The sequence below is a fragment of the Chionomys nivalis genome, chromosome X, assembly GCF_950005125.1.
Source record: "Chionomys nivalis chromosome X, mChiNiv1.1, whole genome shotgun sequence".
Lineage (NCBI taxonomy): Eukaryota > Metazoa > Chordata > Mammalia > Rodentia > Cricetidae > Chionomys > Chionomys nivalis.
In genome coordinates this window covers 88,021,438-88,039,639 of record NC_080112.1, presented here as the reverse complement: position 1 = coordinate 88,039,639, position 18,202 = coordinate 88,021,438, and the positions used below count along the sequence as shown (strand labels likewise).

Genomic DNA, 18,202 nt, shown 5'->3' with positions numbered 1-18,202 from the left:
AAGCATCGTGAAACAAAACAAGGCCCCCTCCCACAATGATCTTCAAAAATAGCATTAAGTTCATTTTGTTTCTGGTCATCCACTGTTGGGCATGTGGCCTGTCCTTAAGTATGGTTGGTATACTCAGGGAGAAAACTAATTCACCCTTTACAAGCAGCTGTAAATTGGAGATATTATCCTGGTTAGGGATGAGGGCTTGTATCCACTTCCCCTCTCAGTGCTGGGACCCCATCTTGCTTAGAACTGTGCAATCCCTCTGTATATTTCTCTTTAAATAAACCATTTAATTTTTAAAGGATTTATTTATTTTTGCTTTATGTATATGTGTGTTTGCCTGTGTGCATGTAAATGTGCCACATGTGTGCCTGATGACCATAGAATCCAGAAGAGGCTTTGGGAGGTGCTACAACTGGAGTCAGTATTCACATACTGGAAACTAAAATTTTTTCTGAGTCGTCTGGAAGAGCAGAAACTACTCTTAACTGGTGAGCCATCAGATCTCTAGCCCCTATTTTTTATAGTTCACTCACATTTTCTTGTTAAAAGTAAAATGTACAAACTTCTGAATACTATAAAATATTGATAATCCTTCACAAATATGTCATAATTGATACCTATATTAGAAAACGAATACACCATTCCAGTGGATTAATGAGAAAAGAAAAAATAATATATGTAATTTCACCAAGAGCAGAAAAAAATTGATGTAAAATGTGAAGAAAAACTAAAATAAAAGTAACATTAAACTATAGAGAATAAACCTGATTTAAAAACCATAACAATCACAAGCCAGCTAGAATGAAGTTCAACCAGGAAAACACCCTGAGAAAATATTTCTACTGGTCATAGAGAAAGCCAATGTTAAGAGGTAAACACCACATAGAAGAAGGGATGCTGGCTGAAGAGATGATTTGCTGGGCACTTGCCACAAAAACATGAGGGCCTAAGTCTGAATCCCTAAAATCCACATAAAAAGCCATATAGAGTAGCACAAGTCTCTAACCCCAACACTCATACAGCATGGTAGAATATGGAAACAAGAAAACCCCTTAAACCTGGCAAGGAGCTAGCCTAGTATATGCAGAGACAGAAGAAGTGATCCTTTTACAAACAAGGTGGAAGGACTAACTCATGAGATTGTCCTCTGAGCTCCACACATGTACTGTGGTATGAGCATAGCCCCACACATGCATGCACAAATGGCTGCACACACAATACACACACATAAAAAACACACAGAGAGAATTCTTAAAAAGAGATAAAGCACTATTAAAAAGTAATCATGTCAAAAACAAAAAAGCAAGGATAGCCAAAGCAATACTTCACAATGAAAACAGTGCTAGCAATCACCATCCCCGATTTCAAATTACAGCACAGAGTTATAATAATAAAATAGCATTGTACTTGCATAGAAACAGACATGTTGATCAACAAAAGACCCACGTATAAATTTACACTCCTACAACTAACAGATGTTTTCCAAAGAAGACAAAAACACACACTAGAGAAAAGACCTACCCTTCCATTTCTTACCCCCATTTAACCTTTATTCTACAATTTTTCTTTGCTCTTTCATCCCGCCCATCTTTTATCCCTGTTCCTTTAAAATATCTTCCTATGGTCACTTACTAGTTTCCTGACTTCTTTGGGAATTACTATTAGAACATGCACATTAAAAATGCAATGCTAACACTCACATGTGAGAGAAAATGCATGGCATTACTTTTTCTGCATCTGGACTACCTCAGCAAGGATAATTATTTCCAGCTCCATTTTTATGAGAATATAGGTGAATTTTCATTATGTATATATATCACACTTGAATTATCCATTCATCGCTTGATGGACATTTAGGCTGCTTTCCTTTCCTGACTAAAGCAATGGTGAACATGGGTCACCAAGTATCCATAGTAGGATGCAAAGCCCTTTGGGAATATGCCCAGGAGTGGTATAGCTGAGCCATATAGCAGATCTATATCTAGCTTTTGTGAGGAAGCACCACACCAATTTTCATAGTGGTTGCATCATTATGTACTCGCACTACAGTGGATGTGTGTTTTTCTTTGTCAACATCCTTGCCGGCATTCGTGGTCATTTGTTGTTGAGGCTTTGTTTTCTTTTGTTTTACTTTAGTCATTCTGACTTCAATAAGCTAAAACCTCAAGTAGTTTTAATTTTCCATTTTCCTGATAGTTGAGGATGTTGAGCTTTCTTAAATTATTTGTCAGCTATTTGTATTTCTTCTTTTGAAAATTCTGTGTTTACTTTCATGCCTCAATTTCATTTGGCTGTTTTCATGATGTTCGGGTCCTTTTAAAGTTTGGTTTTTAAGAGGATGGTCTTCTCATAGAGGTAAGGCTTGGAAAGATTTTCTTCCCATTCTGTATGACGGCTCGCTACTCAAGTGATGGGTACCCTTTGCCATACAGAAAAAGATTTAATTTAATGAGGTCCCATATATTATCAGTTTTAGTGTCATGCATTATTGGAGTTCCATTCCTAAAGACCTTTCTTGTGACAAATGTGCCCAAGGATGTTCCTTACCTTTTCTCCTATGCACTTCAAGGTATAAGGTCCGACGTTGAAATCGTTGGTCCATTTGAAGTTAAGTTTTGTGCAGGATAAGAGATGAGAATCTAGTTTTTTTTTTTTTTTTTTTTTTTTTTTTTTTTTTTTTTTTTTTTTTTTTTTTTTTTTTACGCGTTGCTGTCTAGTTTGACTAACATCATTTGTTGAATTCCCCATCAATTCACTTAACCTTATTTCCCTGTCTTTTCAAAACACAGTACAGTATAGCAATTAAAGAGCATAGATTCTGGAGTCAGACATAGTAGCCTTCAACCCCCCACCAAAAAAGAAAGAAAACAATGCACCGAATTAAATGACTTATTCAAGATAACCCCTGAGACAGTTCCATATAACTGAAGCTGGCCTCAGTCTCCCTATGTTTGAACTGCTGATACTCCTGCCTCACCCCATCAGGTGCTGGGATGACCACGACACTCACTATTTTTTTTTCAGGCTGTCACTGTGTTTCTGTTAGGAATATATAAAGAATATCTGGCTTCATACAGATACATCATTAGAAAAGAATGTAAGATTTTAACAAGCTCCTCAGATTCTTGTGAAAAAAACTTTTTTTTATATTACATGGACTAGGGAATATATTTAAGAGTGTTGAGGGTTAATTAAAGTTACACAAATAGGGGTGACAATTATCGCCCCCAAAAGTATTGACTATGTAACAAAAACCTGGTGTCAGGCATGGTAAACTTCCTTTTAAATTTCTGATTAGGGCTATCAAAAGGACCCCCCCAAACAATATATACTATAGTTAGTGCTCTTGGTGCCTTACAGAAAAAGAAGGTAAGATTCAATTGCTGAAGACAGAACATACTTTACACGCAGGATTTGAAGGAATACATCTAGAACTGAACTGGAAGCCTCTTCAGTGACCTCTAGTAATTGTAGTTTCAGAAGGAATCATACATGCAAGCTACCAACATATCAGAACAAACAATAGCCCTATACAGTTGTAACACAATGAACAATAACATTGAACAGTACGGCAGAATACTAAAAGTGCAATAATGGCACTAATATCTTTGGAGTAATCAACAGTCACTTCACATGGCTTAAGACTCATTCAATGCAGGGAATTCTTGATTGGTACTGTAAACTTAGCCAATTGCCCATGACTGAGGAGCCCATGGAAGGTAGAGGAGAAGTTACCTAAGTCAGTATAATGTCTACTGCATTACAAACCAACATTTGTCCTTATAGCCACAAATAAGTGTAGCTCCCACCCTCATTAGAGAGCTTCCTTTTGCAGTTGATAGAGATCATTTAGAAAAAAAGCCACAACTGCAGGGAATCCTGTGAAAGAGAGGAGGATATTATAAAAGCCGGAGTTGATGGAGGACACCAAGGAAATAAGGCTTTCTAAACACGACAGGACCAGTACACATGTGAACTCAGAGAGAATATGGCGGCATGCACAGGGCCTGCACATGTCTAAGCCAGATGTCTCAGCATTGAGAGGGAAGTGGACACAAGCCCTGATCCCTAACCCAGAAGTTGTCCTTTGCTTATATATTATGGTTTCTGATTTTGTGTTTATAGGGTATTTCTGTATGTGTATGCAAGTCTCTACATATATATGTGTGTTTCTTGTGCTTTTTCTTTGACTCTTTTCCGTTTGTTTGCTTGCTTGTTTGGTCCTATTCACGTTTGTTTATTTTTATTTTAACATTTCATTATTTCTTTAGATGCCTGTTTGTTTTTTAATAAGCAAGAGCAAGAAAGGATGTGGATTTGAGTGTGTGAAGGGGTGGGGAGGATCTGGGAGTTGCGGGCAGAAGAACCACTAGAATATATTGTATAAAAATATTTACAATAAGCCAGGCAGTGGTGGCGCATGCCTTTAATCCCAGCACTTGGGAGGCAGAGGCAGGCGGATCTCTGTGAGTTCGAGACCAGCCTGGTCTACAAGAGCTAGTTCCAGGACAGGCTCCAAAACCACAGAGAAACCCTGACTCGAAAAACCAAAAAAAAAAAAAAAAAAAAATATTTACAATAAAAATGAAGGGAAAAAGAAAGCCACAACTAGTCAAAATGCAGAGATCATCTGAACATTGGATGTCTAGCCCTAACAGACACATGTGCAGCATAGCTGGTATGTTTAAGGCTCAGAAACATCACAGAAGAGGGTAATAAGAGGTTGTAAGGGAAAGAAGACCCAGACAGCTGCTGGGAGAAAGTTTCTTCTGATAAAAAGCAAAAAAAAGAAAGACATGATGGGGAATAAGTGGATCATGGAGGATGAAGAGAGAAGAGTGGAGGGTGAATGTGAATATAACCAAGACACATTATATAAAATGCTTTAAATCTAAATAAATATATAAAAGTAAAATATTTATTCCCTTTGTAATGAATGTAGTATATCATTGTTGAAAGAAAAAAGGCACTTCTTCACATGCCAGGGACCAAAGCTTGGAGTTAGTACAGTTTTCAAAATCCGAGTGGCTGGAGAGATGGCTCAGTTGTTAAGAGCATTGCCTGCTCTTCCAAAGGACCTGAGTTCAATTCCTGGCAACCACATGGTGGCACACAACCATCTGTAATGAGGTCTGGTGACCTCTTCTGGCCTGCAGACATACACACAGACAGAACATTGTATACATAATAAATAAATAAATATTTGTCAGGCGGTGGTGGCACACGCCTATAATCCCAGCACTCGGGAGGCAGAGGCAGGTGGATCTATGTGAGTTCGAGGCCAGCCTGGTCTAGAAGAGCTAGTTCCAGGACAGGAACCAAAAGCTACGGAGAAACCCTGTCTCGAAATTCCAAAACAAAACAAAACAACAACAACAACAAAATCCTGCTGTCTGCATTTAGTGAATTCTCTGTGATCTGTTGAATTTATATCTTAGATTATTCTTTATTGTTTTAGTGGAAGATTCCTTGGGGCTTTATTACTCATTATATTAAAATACAAAATCAATGTTTTCCACTTGTATCTTTTTATATGTCATAATTCTATCTCAGCAGCAAAAATATACTGGAGAGGATATGTAGCTAGTCTTCTTTTTGTGAACTATCTTTCCTCAGGCAAAGCACTCTTGGTCCTGCAGACAGCCCATCTTAATACCCATCATGAAATTTTCCTAGAGGAACTCTAATTCCAACCCACATCTCAATACCCACTGTACCAATAGTTCAATAAGTACCAAGCAAATGTATACCTGAGAGAGTTCGGAATCTTTCTTTTTAAAATAACACAGTCGAAATTGTAAATACACACAGAGAAAAGGGGGATTCTAGGTTTTCCAAACGCTTGTCTATAACCTACACTGAAACTATTATTAAAATAAAATAAAAAGGTTTCTAGCAGGCCATGGTGCCGCAGTTTTCCAAGTTCATTATTTGATAGGTAAAGATAGGAGGAGGATCAAAATTCATAGCCATCTTGTCGGGCGGTGGTAACACACAGATTTAATCCCAGTATTTGGAAGGCAGAGGCAGGTGGATCTCTGAGTTGTAGGACAGTCTTATCTACAGAATGAGTTCAAGGATATCCAGAACAACACAGAGAAACCTTGTCTCAAAAAAAATAAAGTAAAATAAAATAAAATAAAATAAAATTCATATCCATCCACCACAAAGAAAGTTTGAGACCAGCATAAAAGTATGAGACCACCATAAAACAAAACAAAAATATCAAATGTCAGTTCATAGAAAAACTCTAGATACTCCTACGTAAAAGATAAAATTAACTCATAAGATACTGTATTTAACTGAGCTCCCAAGGTTATAATGAGGAGCAGAAGGAGAGAGAACATGAACAAGGAAGTCAGGACCATGAGGGGTGCACCCAACCACTGAGACAGGGGGGCCGATCTAATGGGAGCTCACCAAGGCCAGCTGGACTGCTACTGAAAAAAACATGGGATAAAACCGGACTCTGAATGTGGTGGACAATGAGAGCTGACGAGAGGCCAAGGAGAATGGCACAGGAACTTTCATCTGGCGATGGATCGAGAGAGAGACAGAGACCCAATTTGGATCAACTGTCTGACCTCTTAAGGTCCAAATGAGGAGCAGAAGGAGGGACAACATGAGCAAGGAAATCAGGACCACGAGGCGTGCACCCACCCACTGTGACAGTGGAACTGATCTATTGGGAGCTCTCCAAGGCCAGCTGGACTGGGACTGAATAAGCATGGGTTGAAACTGGACTCTCTGAACAAGGCGGACAATGAAGGCTGATGAGAAGCCAAGGACAATGGCACTAGGTTTCGATCCTAATACATGAACTGGCTTTGTGGGAGCGTAGCCTGTTTGGATGCTCACCTTCCTGGACCTAGATAGAAGTGGGAGGACCTTGGTCTTCCTGTAGAGCAGGGAATTTGGACTGCTCTTCAGTATCGAGAGGGAGGGGGAGTGGACTAGGGGGAGGAGAAGTGGAGTGGGGATAGGGGGAGGGGAGCGGGGGGAGGGGGCAATATGTGGGAGGAGGGGGAGGGAAATGGGAAACGGGGAGCAGTTGGAAATTTTAAGTAAAAAAGAATAAAAAAAAAGAAAATAAAAAAAACAAAGATACTGTATTTAAATTTAATAAAAATAAAATCATGATAAAACTGAAAAGAAAGAAACATCATATGCTTATTACAAACCTGTGCTGGCGGTACTTGCAATGGATTGTTATCCAAAATTATTACTTGTAAATGGTGTAGCTTCCTATAGCAAACAGGAATTTCAGTCACTTTATTACAGGAGAAATCCAACTTCACTAAGGGAAGATCTCCTAATTCTGTTCAGAAATGAGAATTAAATTAAAGACTGTATGGTTACTCTTTTACTCAAGTAAGTAGAAATAGTGAATATCTTACCATCTGGCAAAACATGGAGATTATTTCTTCTTATATTTAGCTCTTTAAGTGAATGTAATTTTCCCATTTGTTGGGGAAGGACCTGAATTTCATTGCAGCTAATATCCTAATGAAAACAAGAAAGTGAAACAATATCAAATTAAGAAATACAAATATACTTTCAATTTTAAAATTTAAGAATATGGATAAATTGTTAGCAAAGTTAATTATAATGTTTTTTTTTCTGGCAGATCTTTATTTGAATTAGATCATAGGTCAATATACCACAGTCAATAAAGAATTCTATGAAAAAATTTGATATTAGATTTAGTAAGTACATGAGCAAAACTCTCAACAAAATTAACAACTTTGTCCATTGGAATTAGAAGGAGCCAAATGTTCAAGCATAGATAAAAAAACACTGTAGGTAACAACAGTCAACTTAATCTACCATCTACCATAGATCATTTCACATTATTTAGGAAAATAAAAACCTAAATAAAATCAGGAACATCAAGATGTGAATTAGAGAACCAGGATCCATAGTCATGGTAAGTTTAAATAAATTACTCTCTACAAAAGAGTAAGAATATGAAACAGTTACAAGCACATATGCATGTAGTCCAAATCCCACTCAAAGATATCTAAAGGAATAAGAATCTGAAGTCTCTCAAGGTTATAAAAGAATATAACCCTGATTTAAAGTCCACTTGTCTAAAGACCTTTTGGGAAAGAGATCATATAGAAACCTACTACTATAGAAACTTTTTGAAAAATAGATAAAATCACACGCATATATAAAATGAGTTAAAATGGAGTCACCCAATAATAGGTCAAAAACGCTATTAGATGTAATACATTATTAAATAAAATGTCTAGTGCCAGGAATGGGAATGGGCCACGTCTTTGAGAAATTTTGAACAATGAGGGCCTAAAGACCCACAAATGTTACAGACTCTTGCTATTGCTGTTAACTACCCTCAAACACTGACAGTAAGACCTTTTACTGAAGATGGCACCTACTTGAGACACAGGACAAGGAGGAATCAAGCTGGTACTCCCCTGGAAGCTTCCTTCCTACTGGCTAGCTTTTATAGTTCTAAAAGGTACTATGCTTGCTACCAGAAGAAAAAAGTAGGCATAAACAGTATCCAGCTATAAACCCTGTGGACTACCATAATAACTGGCCTGCCATTGTGCAATAGTGGCATGAACATCATTGGAGTAAACTATGAAATTTTGGTAGAATTTAATGCTTCCTCCATAAGATGAAACTCATACCTGGCACTATTATCAGACCAGTAACTTGTGGCTAGGCAAGCCATAGCCCCTAGGAGAAAAGCCAACTACTACTAGATGGACACAGCATTAAATTGATTTCTTATAATTTATTATTATACACATAGATAAGTACACTTTTATCCCTCATCAGAGAAGCTTCTGTTCACAGTGGAGTATAAACAAAAATCCCTATAACTATCAAGGGTTCAGAGAATATGTAGTTGTGTAATGATTAGTACTAAAGGGAACATGTATACCACACCCTCTCCTTCCAAGGCTGAGAGAACATTGTGGAAGATGATATAGGATAATTAAGGATGACCACAAGAAAACAGTGTTTTCCAATATAGAAGGGAAGTTGCACATATGAATCCACAGCAAATGTGGCACTGTCCACTAGACCTGTGTAAACTCAAGCAAGATAAATGACCACATGGAGAGGAGAAATGAACAGGAAGTCCTACCCTTAGTTAAGGTGTGATTGAAAATGATGCTAGTTTACTTTAAGCTGTATCCTCCAGAACATATGAGTGTAGGTGCTGATTTATTTTAGTTGCACTGAGAGATTTTAACTTCTAAAGATAATTGAACTGTTCAAAATATCCTTGGATTACATGATGTCCAAAAGTAGCTTTCTGCAGAGAACTATGAACTGTGAAAGAATTAAGCCATTGTAGTCAACTTTTAAAAGCCTTTTAATAAACCAGGCAATGGTGGTGCACACTTTTAAAAACCAGAACTTAGGAGGCAGAAGCAGACAAATCTCTGTGCGTTTGAGGTCAGCCTGGTCTACAAGAGCTAGTTCCATAATAGGCTCCAAAGATACAAAGAAAAACATGTCTCTAAAAGCAATATAATAAAAACACTTAAAGAAATTCTAACAATAGAAAAATATCAAAAAGAACTGCTTCAACTTCAATGAGTGAAAGTGCACTATGAAAGACCTGTTCGACAAGAACATGGTCTTGGAAGAAAAAAATTGAAGAAAATACTATAAAATGAAAAGATCTCCCATGCTCTTGGATAGGTAGAATCAACAGAATAAAAATGGCAATCCTATCAAAAGCAATCTATAGATTCAATGCAATCCCCATCCAAATCCCAACACAATACTTCACAGACCTTGAAAGAAAAATAATCAACTTCATATGGAAAAACAAAAAACCAAGGATAGCCAAAACTGTCCTGTACAATAAAGGAACATCCAGAGGGATCACAATACTGACATCAAGCTCCATTATCGAACTACATTAATGAAAACAGTTTGGTATTAGCATAAAAACAAACAGATTCATATATGGAATCAAATCAAAGATTCATATATAAATTCACACACCTATGAACACCTGATTTTGACAAAGAAGCTAAAATTATACAGTGGAAAAAAGAAAGCATCTTCAACAAATGGTGCTGGCATAACTGGATGTTAGCATGTAGAAAAATGAAAATAGATCCATATCTATCATCATGAACGAAACTCAAGTCCAAATGAATTAAAGACCTCAATAAAAATTTAACCACACTGAACCTGATAGAGGAGAAATTGGGAAGTAGTCTTCAATGCATGAGCATAGGAGACCACTTCCTAAATATAACACCAGTAGCATCGACACTGAGAGAAACAATAAATAAATGGGACCTCCTGAAACTGAGAAGCTTCTATAAAGCAAAGGACACAGTCAATAAGACAAAAAGGCAGCTTATTGAATGGGAAAAGATCTTCACCAACTCCACATCAGACAAAGGACTGATCTCTAAAATATATGAAGAGCTCAAGAAATTAGACATTAAAATAATAAATAACCCAATTAAAAAATCAGGTATAGAACTAAACAGAGAATTCTCAACAGAAGAATATCAAGTGGCCAAAAGATACTTAAGGAAATGTTCAACATTCTTAGCCATCAGGGGAATGCAAATCAAAACATCTCTGAAATAACATCTTACATCTGTCAGAATGGCTAAAATCAAAAGTACCAATGATACCTTAAGCTGGAGAGGATGCGGAGTAAGGGGAACACTCATCGATTGCTGGTGAGAATGCAAACTTGTACAATCACTTTGGAAATCAGTATAGTGGTTTCTCAGATAATTGGGAATCAATCTACCCCAGGACCCAGCAGTACCACTCTTGCACATATATCCAAAAGATAATCATACTACAAAGGCATTTGTTCAACTAAGTTCATAGCAGCATTATTTGTAATAGTCAGAACCTGGAAACAACCTAGATGCCCCTCAACTAAAGAATGGATAAATGTGGCACATCTACACATTAGAATAATACTCAGTGGTAAAAAAACAATGTCATTAATTTTGCATAAAAATGGATGAAACTAGAAAACAGTATCCTGAGTGAGGTAACCCAGACCCAAAAGGATGAGTATGGTACGTACTCATTCATAAGAGGATACTAGCTCTAAACAAAGGACATTGAGCCTATAGTTCATGATCCTAGAGAAGCTAAGTAATGAGGTAAAACCAAAGAAAAACATATATAGATCCACCTGGAAATTGAAAACAGACAAGAACACCTGACAAATTGGGAGAATGGTCTGGGAGGAGAAGGGAGGGTGAAAGGGAAAGGGGATGGGAGAAGGGGAGGGGGAGTGAACTTGAGGGAATGGAATAGTTTAGAAGTAGAAAGGACAAATATGAGAGCAAGGAAAGAGATATCTTGATTAAAAGAGCCATTATGGGCCTAGCAAGAAACCTGGCACTAGAGAAATTCCCAGTAATCCACAAGGATGAACCTATCTAAGACCCTAAGCAATTGAGGAGAGAGTACCTGAACTGGCCTCGCCCTGTTGTTAGATTAATAAATATCTTAAATCTCACAACAGAACCTTCATCCAGCAACTGATGAAAACAGAGGCAGAGACCCACAGTGGAGGACTGGGCTGAGCTCCCAAAATCCCAAAGAGTGGGAGGAACTAGAAAATGAGCAAAGAGATCAAGACCATGATGGGGACACCCAGTGAAACAGTTCACCTGAGCTAATGGGAACTCACCAACTCTAGCTGGTCAGGAAAGGAACCAGCATGGGAACAAACTAGTACCTCTGAATGTGGGTGACAGCTGCATAGCTAGAGAAGACTTTGGGGCCACTGGCAGTGGCACCAGGACTTAACCCTACTGTTTGTACTGGCTTTTTGGGAAATGTATTCTCTTTGGATGGATACCGTGCTCAGCCTAGATACAGTAGGGAGTGCCTTGTACCATCCCCAAAGCAATGTGCCTTCCCCTCTCTGAGGAGTGGATGGGAGTGGGGTAGGGGAATAGGTGGAGGGAATAGAAGGAGGGGGATAAGAGGGGACTGGTATTGGTTGTAAAAGGAAAAAAAAGATAGTTTATTTTCTCTTTTTAAAAAATACAATAAAAAAGAAAGTGTACTATGAATTTTGTTCACCCTGTTGCATGACAAATTTATATGGCTGTTTCATAACATTGTTTATAGACTACTGGTTATTAATGAAATCCTTCATAATTTCATCATATATATTATACAACAAATGAGACAAAAATTATTAGTAGAAACCACAAACACCACTTACTTTTTCATAAAGAAACGCATATGTATGTTGTAATAATCTCACAGATACTATATTAAATAAAACACTGCTTGGCCCATTAGCTGTAGCTTCTTATTGGCTAACTCTTATATCAATTTATTCCATTTCTATTAATCTATGTATCACCATGAGGTCGTGGCCTACCAGCAAAGTTTCAGCATGTCTATTTCCGTCTGCTCCATGGTGTCTCTCTGACTCTGCCCTTCCTTCTCCCAGCATTCAGTCCAGCTTTCCCTGCCTACCCAAGTTCTGCCTTACTATAGGTCCCAAGCAGTTTCTTTATTCATTAATGGAAATCACAGCACACAGAGGAGACTCCCATATCATATGTATGCCATTTTTTCTTAGAGGGGAAAGACAGAAATTTAAGCCTCATAATGTATTACCAATATCAAATTTTTTTCAGACAGATACTATATTTAAAATACCTTAACTATTGATGAGCCAATGTGAAAAGTTAAAGGAAACCAAGCTTCTGGCATTATAAATATCATGGAATTAAATCGAGAGTATACATTAATGCAGAAGGCTATTATTAGAAACATGCTCTATACTATTTTATTAAAGTTGAGAAATTTTTAGCATCCACTATTTTTCTAGACCTTTCATGTTGTGTATCTATGTGTTATTCTAACATTAAAAATTAATGCATTTATATTAATGTTTAGCTGAAAATTTCCATAGAGTTAGCTAATTATAGTCACTTTTATTGTATATATATTTCTGAAGTTTTTCATTTCTTTTATACTGAAACTTACTTATTTTAGTATATTTACTAAATGCTTTTGGGGGTCTTTCTTATTTATTTTAAAGAGTGGTTGGTCAACTGTGCTCCAGGGGAAGACCACTCATCCAAGAATATATGCACCACCCATTGAACTGGATGGGTTTTTAATATTTTTTAAGATGAAACAATGCTCATTAGGTAGGGAATCCAGGTATATTTGTGGGTGTCAGGGGGAAGTTGGGAGAAGTGATGAATATTACTAAGATATATTGTAAAAAAATTTCAAAGAAGTGAAAAAATATGATTTAAAAGAAAATTACACAAACTGTGTTATTATTTGGTCCTCAAATTCTAATGCTTAATCACATTAATAAATCAACATAGTTTGATTTAAATAACTGGAATACACAAAAAAGAAAGTCATTGAAACAAATAAAGGTAATAAGAATGTTTCATCTTACAAAAACAGACCTTAAAATTTCAGTTGGTAACAAGGATTTGAGGGATGAGAAGTTGTACATTTCTTCACGGAATGGCCAAGGTCAATAGATAAAGCCAGAGGGGCATTATTTTGATTGAAAATAATAGAAATTATGAGCCAATAGAATTCTAAAAAAGAGAATAGGGTAGGCTCAAATATGCTCAGAGAACTTTCTATTTTGGAAATACACAGGTAGATATATTAGTTTCCTACATTCAGAAGTGACTGTCCTTGATCATTCCTAAGATCTTTTCTAACCCCAAACTTCTATGGCTCTAAAGCACAAAGAGAAACTGGACATGAAGTGATTCCTTAGCAAATAGACAAAATCTTGACATTTCTGATATTGTACATTGCTAGAATATGTTCCCATTATAAAATCATAAATAAGCTTAAAAATAAAACTTCTGGTCCTTTAGAGATAATAAAATCCTACTTAAGAAAATTCATAAAGTACCATTTTTTGGAAAAGCTTTACCTTAATACAAAACAGGACATAAAAATAAACAGCATCTCACAGTGTAAAACTGAAGTGATACAAATATATGAAAACATTTCAATGCTTAAGCACTCTGTTTTGCTCTAGACATTCAATGTCCTTTAAAAATCTAAAATGTTATTATTCAGAGGCATTATATCAATTTCCACAATCAATTGTATATAATTGCCTCTTTACATTTACTTTGGCCCTAAAAGGGTTATAAAGTCATGTGAGCATATTAATTGACTTATGTTATCTTGTTAATACTACTTCTGTTTGTGTGTCTCCTACATTTTGCCTTTTAAAAACTGGTTACTTGTTCATTTGTTTGTTTTGATAAAATGGGGTCTCAATAATGTAACAGCTACTAAGTTCAAATGATTATCTTACCTTCCCCCAGAGTAGCTGAGAATAATGGCATGCACCACCAGCACACAAAGCTGCATTCTTCACTTTTACCATTCTGTTCTAACTCTCTGCATCAGCTCCATAAAACATTATGAAAAAATATTATTTCCTTAAGAACTTCTCTGTCTTCAAAGTCAATTGATAAATAGCTCTTCACTTGATACATATTTCTGAAAGCTTGTAACCAAGTCTCCTAAAGCATCTATGTCTGAGGAATTACCAAACTTTTCCTGTGTGGGCTAAGAGCTATTATCAGCCATAAATAAATGTAGCTGAAATTGTTAACCAACTGAATTTAGACATATACCAAGTTATTCCCTTTTTAAAAAAATACAGTGAAATTCTACAAAGGAATGAGTATAACTCTAAAATAAAATGTATATATTATATGTGGCATATAGACTTATAATTATTATTTTACTCACCAGCTCCATCAAATCTTTTAACTTTCCAATTTCTTCTGGAATGGATACCAGCTTATTATTGCTGACAACCAAAACTTTAAGTGGAAGGTCAAATAAGTATTTTGGCAATGTTGATAAAAGATTTCGACTGAAAAAAATTAAGAAAATCTCATTATGAAAAATGTCTGAATCTTTATGTTAGGCTAAAAAAGTACAGAACACATCAACAGTAAATAATAAGCATTCACTAAAAAGTACCATTTATTGAGTGTTTCACTTCAAACAAGAACATGTAACTTACGTTCATACACTGGCTAATATTCACATTAACCTAAGATAGGTAGTATTAGCTTCAATATACAAATATGAAAATGAAAGCTAAAACTCCCTAAGTGACTTGTCTATTGTAACAGAGATACATACACAAATCTGATAGCAAAAATTCTGCTATTACATATGGTAATGCTCATAAGTAGCCCATGCAATAATAACTCAGGACTTTTCTGAGCTAGAGAATGCCAGAACATTCTGGGGCATATTTTAGCACATCTGATACTTTCATAAGTCAAACCATGGAGAGGATCTTGGCTGAAATTTGCGGACATTGTGCTTAAAATGATGTAAGAAATCTATCTTTTAAAATATCAGTAGCTTGAAGCATGGAGAGATGGCTCAGCAGTTATGGACATGGACTGCTGTTGAAACCCACCTAAATTTCGTTCCCAGCACCTGCATGGGGGCAGTTCACCATCTGCTGTAACTCCAGCTCCAGGGAATCTGACACCATCTTCTGGCCTCCACAAGTACTGCACTAATGCACACTTACATACACATGTGTGACCCACCCATACATACAATTAAAGATAAAATAAATCCTTAACAATACTAGTAGTTTTTAGAGAGTTTGCCTCAGAACAACTGGATAGAGCACTTCTATTTCAGTCTAACATTAATGAAATATTCCTTAGAGTACATTTAAATACAGTAACAAATAACATTTTATTGATTAATTATAATCTGCCAGTAAAAGTTCAGAATAACTCAATTGAATAAAATCAACTGTTCATCACAGCAACCTACTTTAGGTAAACACTCATCATGAACCCCATTTTAAAAAGGAAAATAAATCACAATGAGAGTAAGTGAAATGTTCTAAAGTTACAAAGTTGGTAAGCAGGAAAGCCTGAATTGAAATCTGGTCAATCTAGATTTGGTATCCTTACACTTCACATTCTATACTCAAATGTCAAATTCAGATGGATTGACCCAAAATATCTCAAAACCAAAAATATAGAGAAGAAAACATTCCAATTACATACTAGTAAGCACTGACAAGGAATAAGATATCATTGTTTTCCTATTTTTCAAGTTAGCATTTAGAGACTTGTACCTAGCGTTTTATGTAATGTATACAGGAACAAATGATCTATGTTATTCATGCAAGAATAACATAAGATCCTCCATTCCATCTTATCTCTGCAGAGAATTTCCATAAATACTAGGCTGGCTTTAAAGTACTGTGTGTGTGTGTTTATCCTTGTGTGTGTCTGTGCGTGTGTGTGTGTGTGTGTGTGTGTAACAAAAGAGAAGGATACTGGTCTTCAATTAGTAAACCTCAAAGAACTTTTGAAATGTCTAATTTCCTATGTCCCAGTCACAATCCTCCATACACTATGCTTTTTTATGTAAGGGAATTGAATATTGACAAACATTAGTATTTTGGGGAATGTCATTCTCTCACAGCCATCAAAGAATAACTGTATGAATATATGGGTTTTTTTCTGGAAACAGATTAACCCAGTTTTCTCATATGGAATAAAAGAATAATATGACCTATGTCAAAATGATGTTGGAATATTAAAAGAAGTAATATGGGTCAAACACTTGTAATATTGCCTAGTACATAGTAAAGCCATATTAAGCATAAAATGGCTAGGGATGCCATCCAGTGATAAAATGCTTGCCTAGCATGAACAACACCTTGGATTGATCCCCATCATTGAAAGAAAAAAAAAAAACACTTTAAGCTAAAAGATGCTCTGTCACCTCCAAACTTTCCAACCTTCCATTCCAATTTGCCCATTCTTGAACTGGCAACACATCACATGATAAAACTTTACTTGGTGTTACATTATAATGTTTGACTAGCGTAACTAGACTGCCATATAAATGAATTCAGAAAACTGGGCAACAAATAAGAAAAATATTTATGTTCTAAATCCTTCCTCTCAAAGTGAGATCTAATGATCAACACACATGCAGGTAAATTACCAGGGGACCTTTTAGAAAATGCAGGTACCTCAGCAAACCTAACAAGATCCCCAGATAATTCCTGTGTATGAAACTTTGAGAAACATTGCTTTAAATAACAAGACCAAAAGCTTATAGAACAATGAGAACATAAACAAAATACAATCTTTTATTATTAAAAGTGATTAAAGATTTAAGAAAATGCAAAAAAAGTTTTAATAAAGATTTAGATTATTATTACTAATATTATTAATTATTACTAATTGGTATTGAGTGTTTTACTGCATGTATATACGTATTATGTGTATTCCTAGTGCCTGAGGAGGTCAAAAAAGATCGTTGGATCCTGGGAAACTGTTGCTAAAGGTGGTTATAAGCCTCCGCAACCAACAGCCTGTTCTATTAATGGCTGAGCCATCTTTCTAGACCCTGAAAAATTGTATTTTTTAAAAATTGTTTGCTTACCTAATGTTAAGGTATGTTAACATCTGCAAATTCTTAATGGCTTCAGGAATGGTTTTGATACAATTATGATATAGGTTTAATGTTTCAAGTGGTGCAAATAACCATACATCTGAAGGAATTTCTGTAAAGCGATTTCTGGAAAGATCTGAAAAATAAAAACAATTTTGAGTAGCAAGTATACACCTGTATATACAGTAATAAACAGAACAACTTTCACTCAAAATCTAAGTAAGTATTGGATATATTATAAAATATTATTTACCAGTATCTTGAAAAACTATTTTAATATAGTGGTATAAAATGTTTACTAATTAATTATTTTAAAATAATTTTAACAAAATAAGCTACTAAATGTATTGAAAATGTAAATATGATATTCATCTTTAAATATATCAGTAGTGGGAGGCATAATTTAGTGGCATTCTATTTGGCTAGTATGAACAAGGCCATGGGTACATAAACTGATATACACACAACATACAAAAAGAAAAAAAGAAAGTTTTGAAAAAAAATAGTACATCACATGATGGACTAAAAAAATAATAACCAGAAAGAGTTTCTTTCTCCATATCAATACTATAGACACTTTTGGATAAGCACCTGTTGATGGAGATTATGTTGAGCATTATGATAGTAGCTATCCACTCTCTAGTCATGACTGCCAAACAAACAAAACAAATAAACAAAAAAAGTAAAATACAAGTGGTTCTCAACTACCTAAATAATTATCAAATTAATTACCTTATGGAACTATCATTGT

At 35.7% G+C, this 18,202-nt stretch overlaps 1 protein-coding gene across 6 annotated transcripts in view; it reads right to left on the bottom strand.

The window, feature by feature from the left end:
* Lrch2 (leucine rich repeats and calponin homology domain containing 2) overlaps nt 1-18,202 on the bottom strand; it is a 104,030-nt gene that overhangs the window by 50,358 nt on the left and 35,470 nt on the right. For all 6 annotated transcript variants that reach the window (XM_057759737.1, XM_057759738.1, XM_057759739.1 and 3 more), the window contains exons 2-5: nt 17,443-17,587; nt 14,749-14,875; nt 7,395-7,500; nt 7,179-7,315 (exon numbers count right to left, since the gene is read on the bottom strand). In XM_057759737.1, coding sequence (XP_057615720.1) covers nt 7,179-7,315; nt 7,395-7,500; nt 14,749-14,875; nt 17,443-17,587 — 515 coding nt within the window. The remainder of the gene's footprint in view (nt 1-7,178; nt 7,316-7,394; nt 7,501-14,748; nt 14,876-17,442; nt 17,588-18,202) is intronic.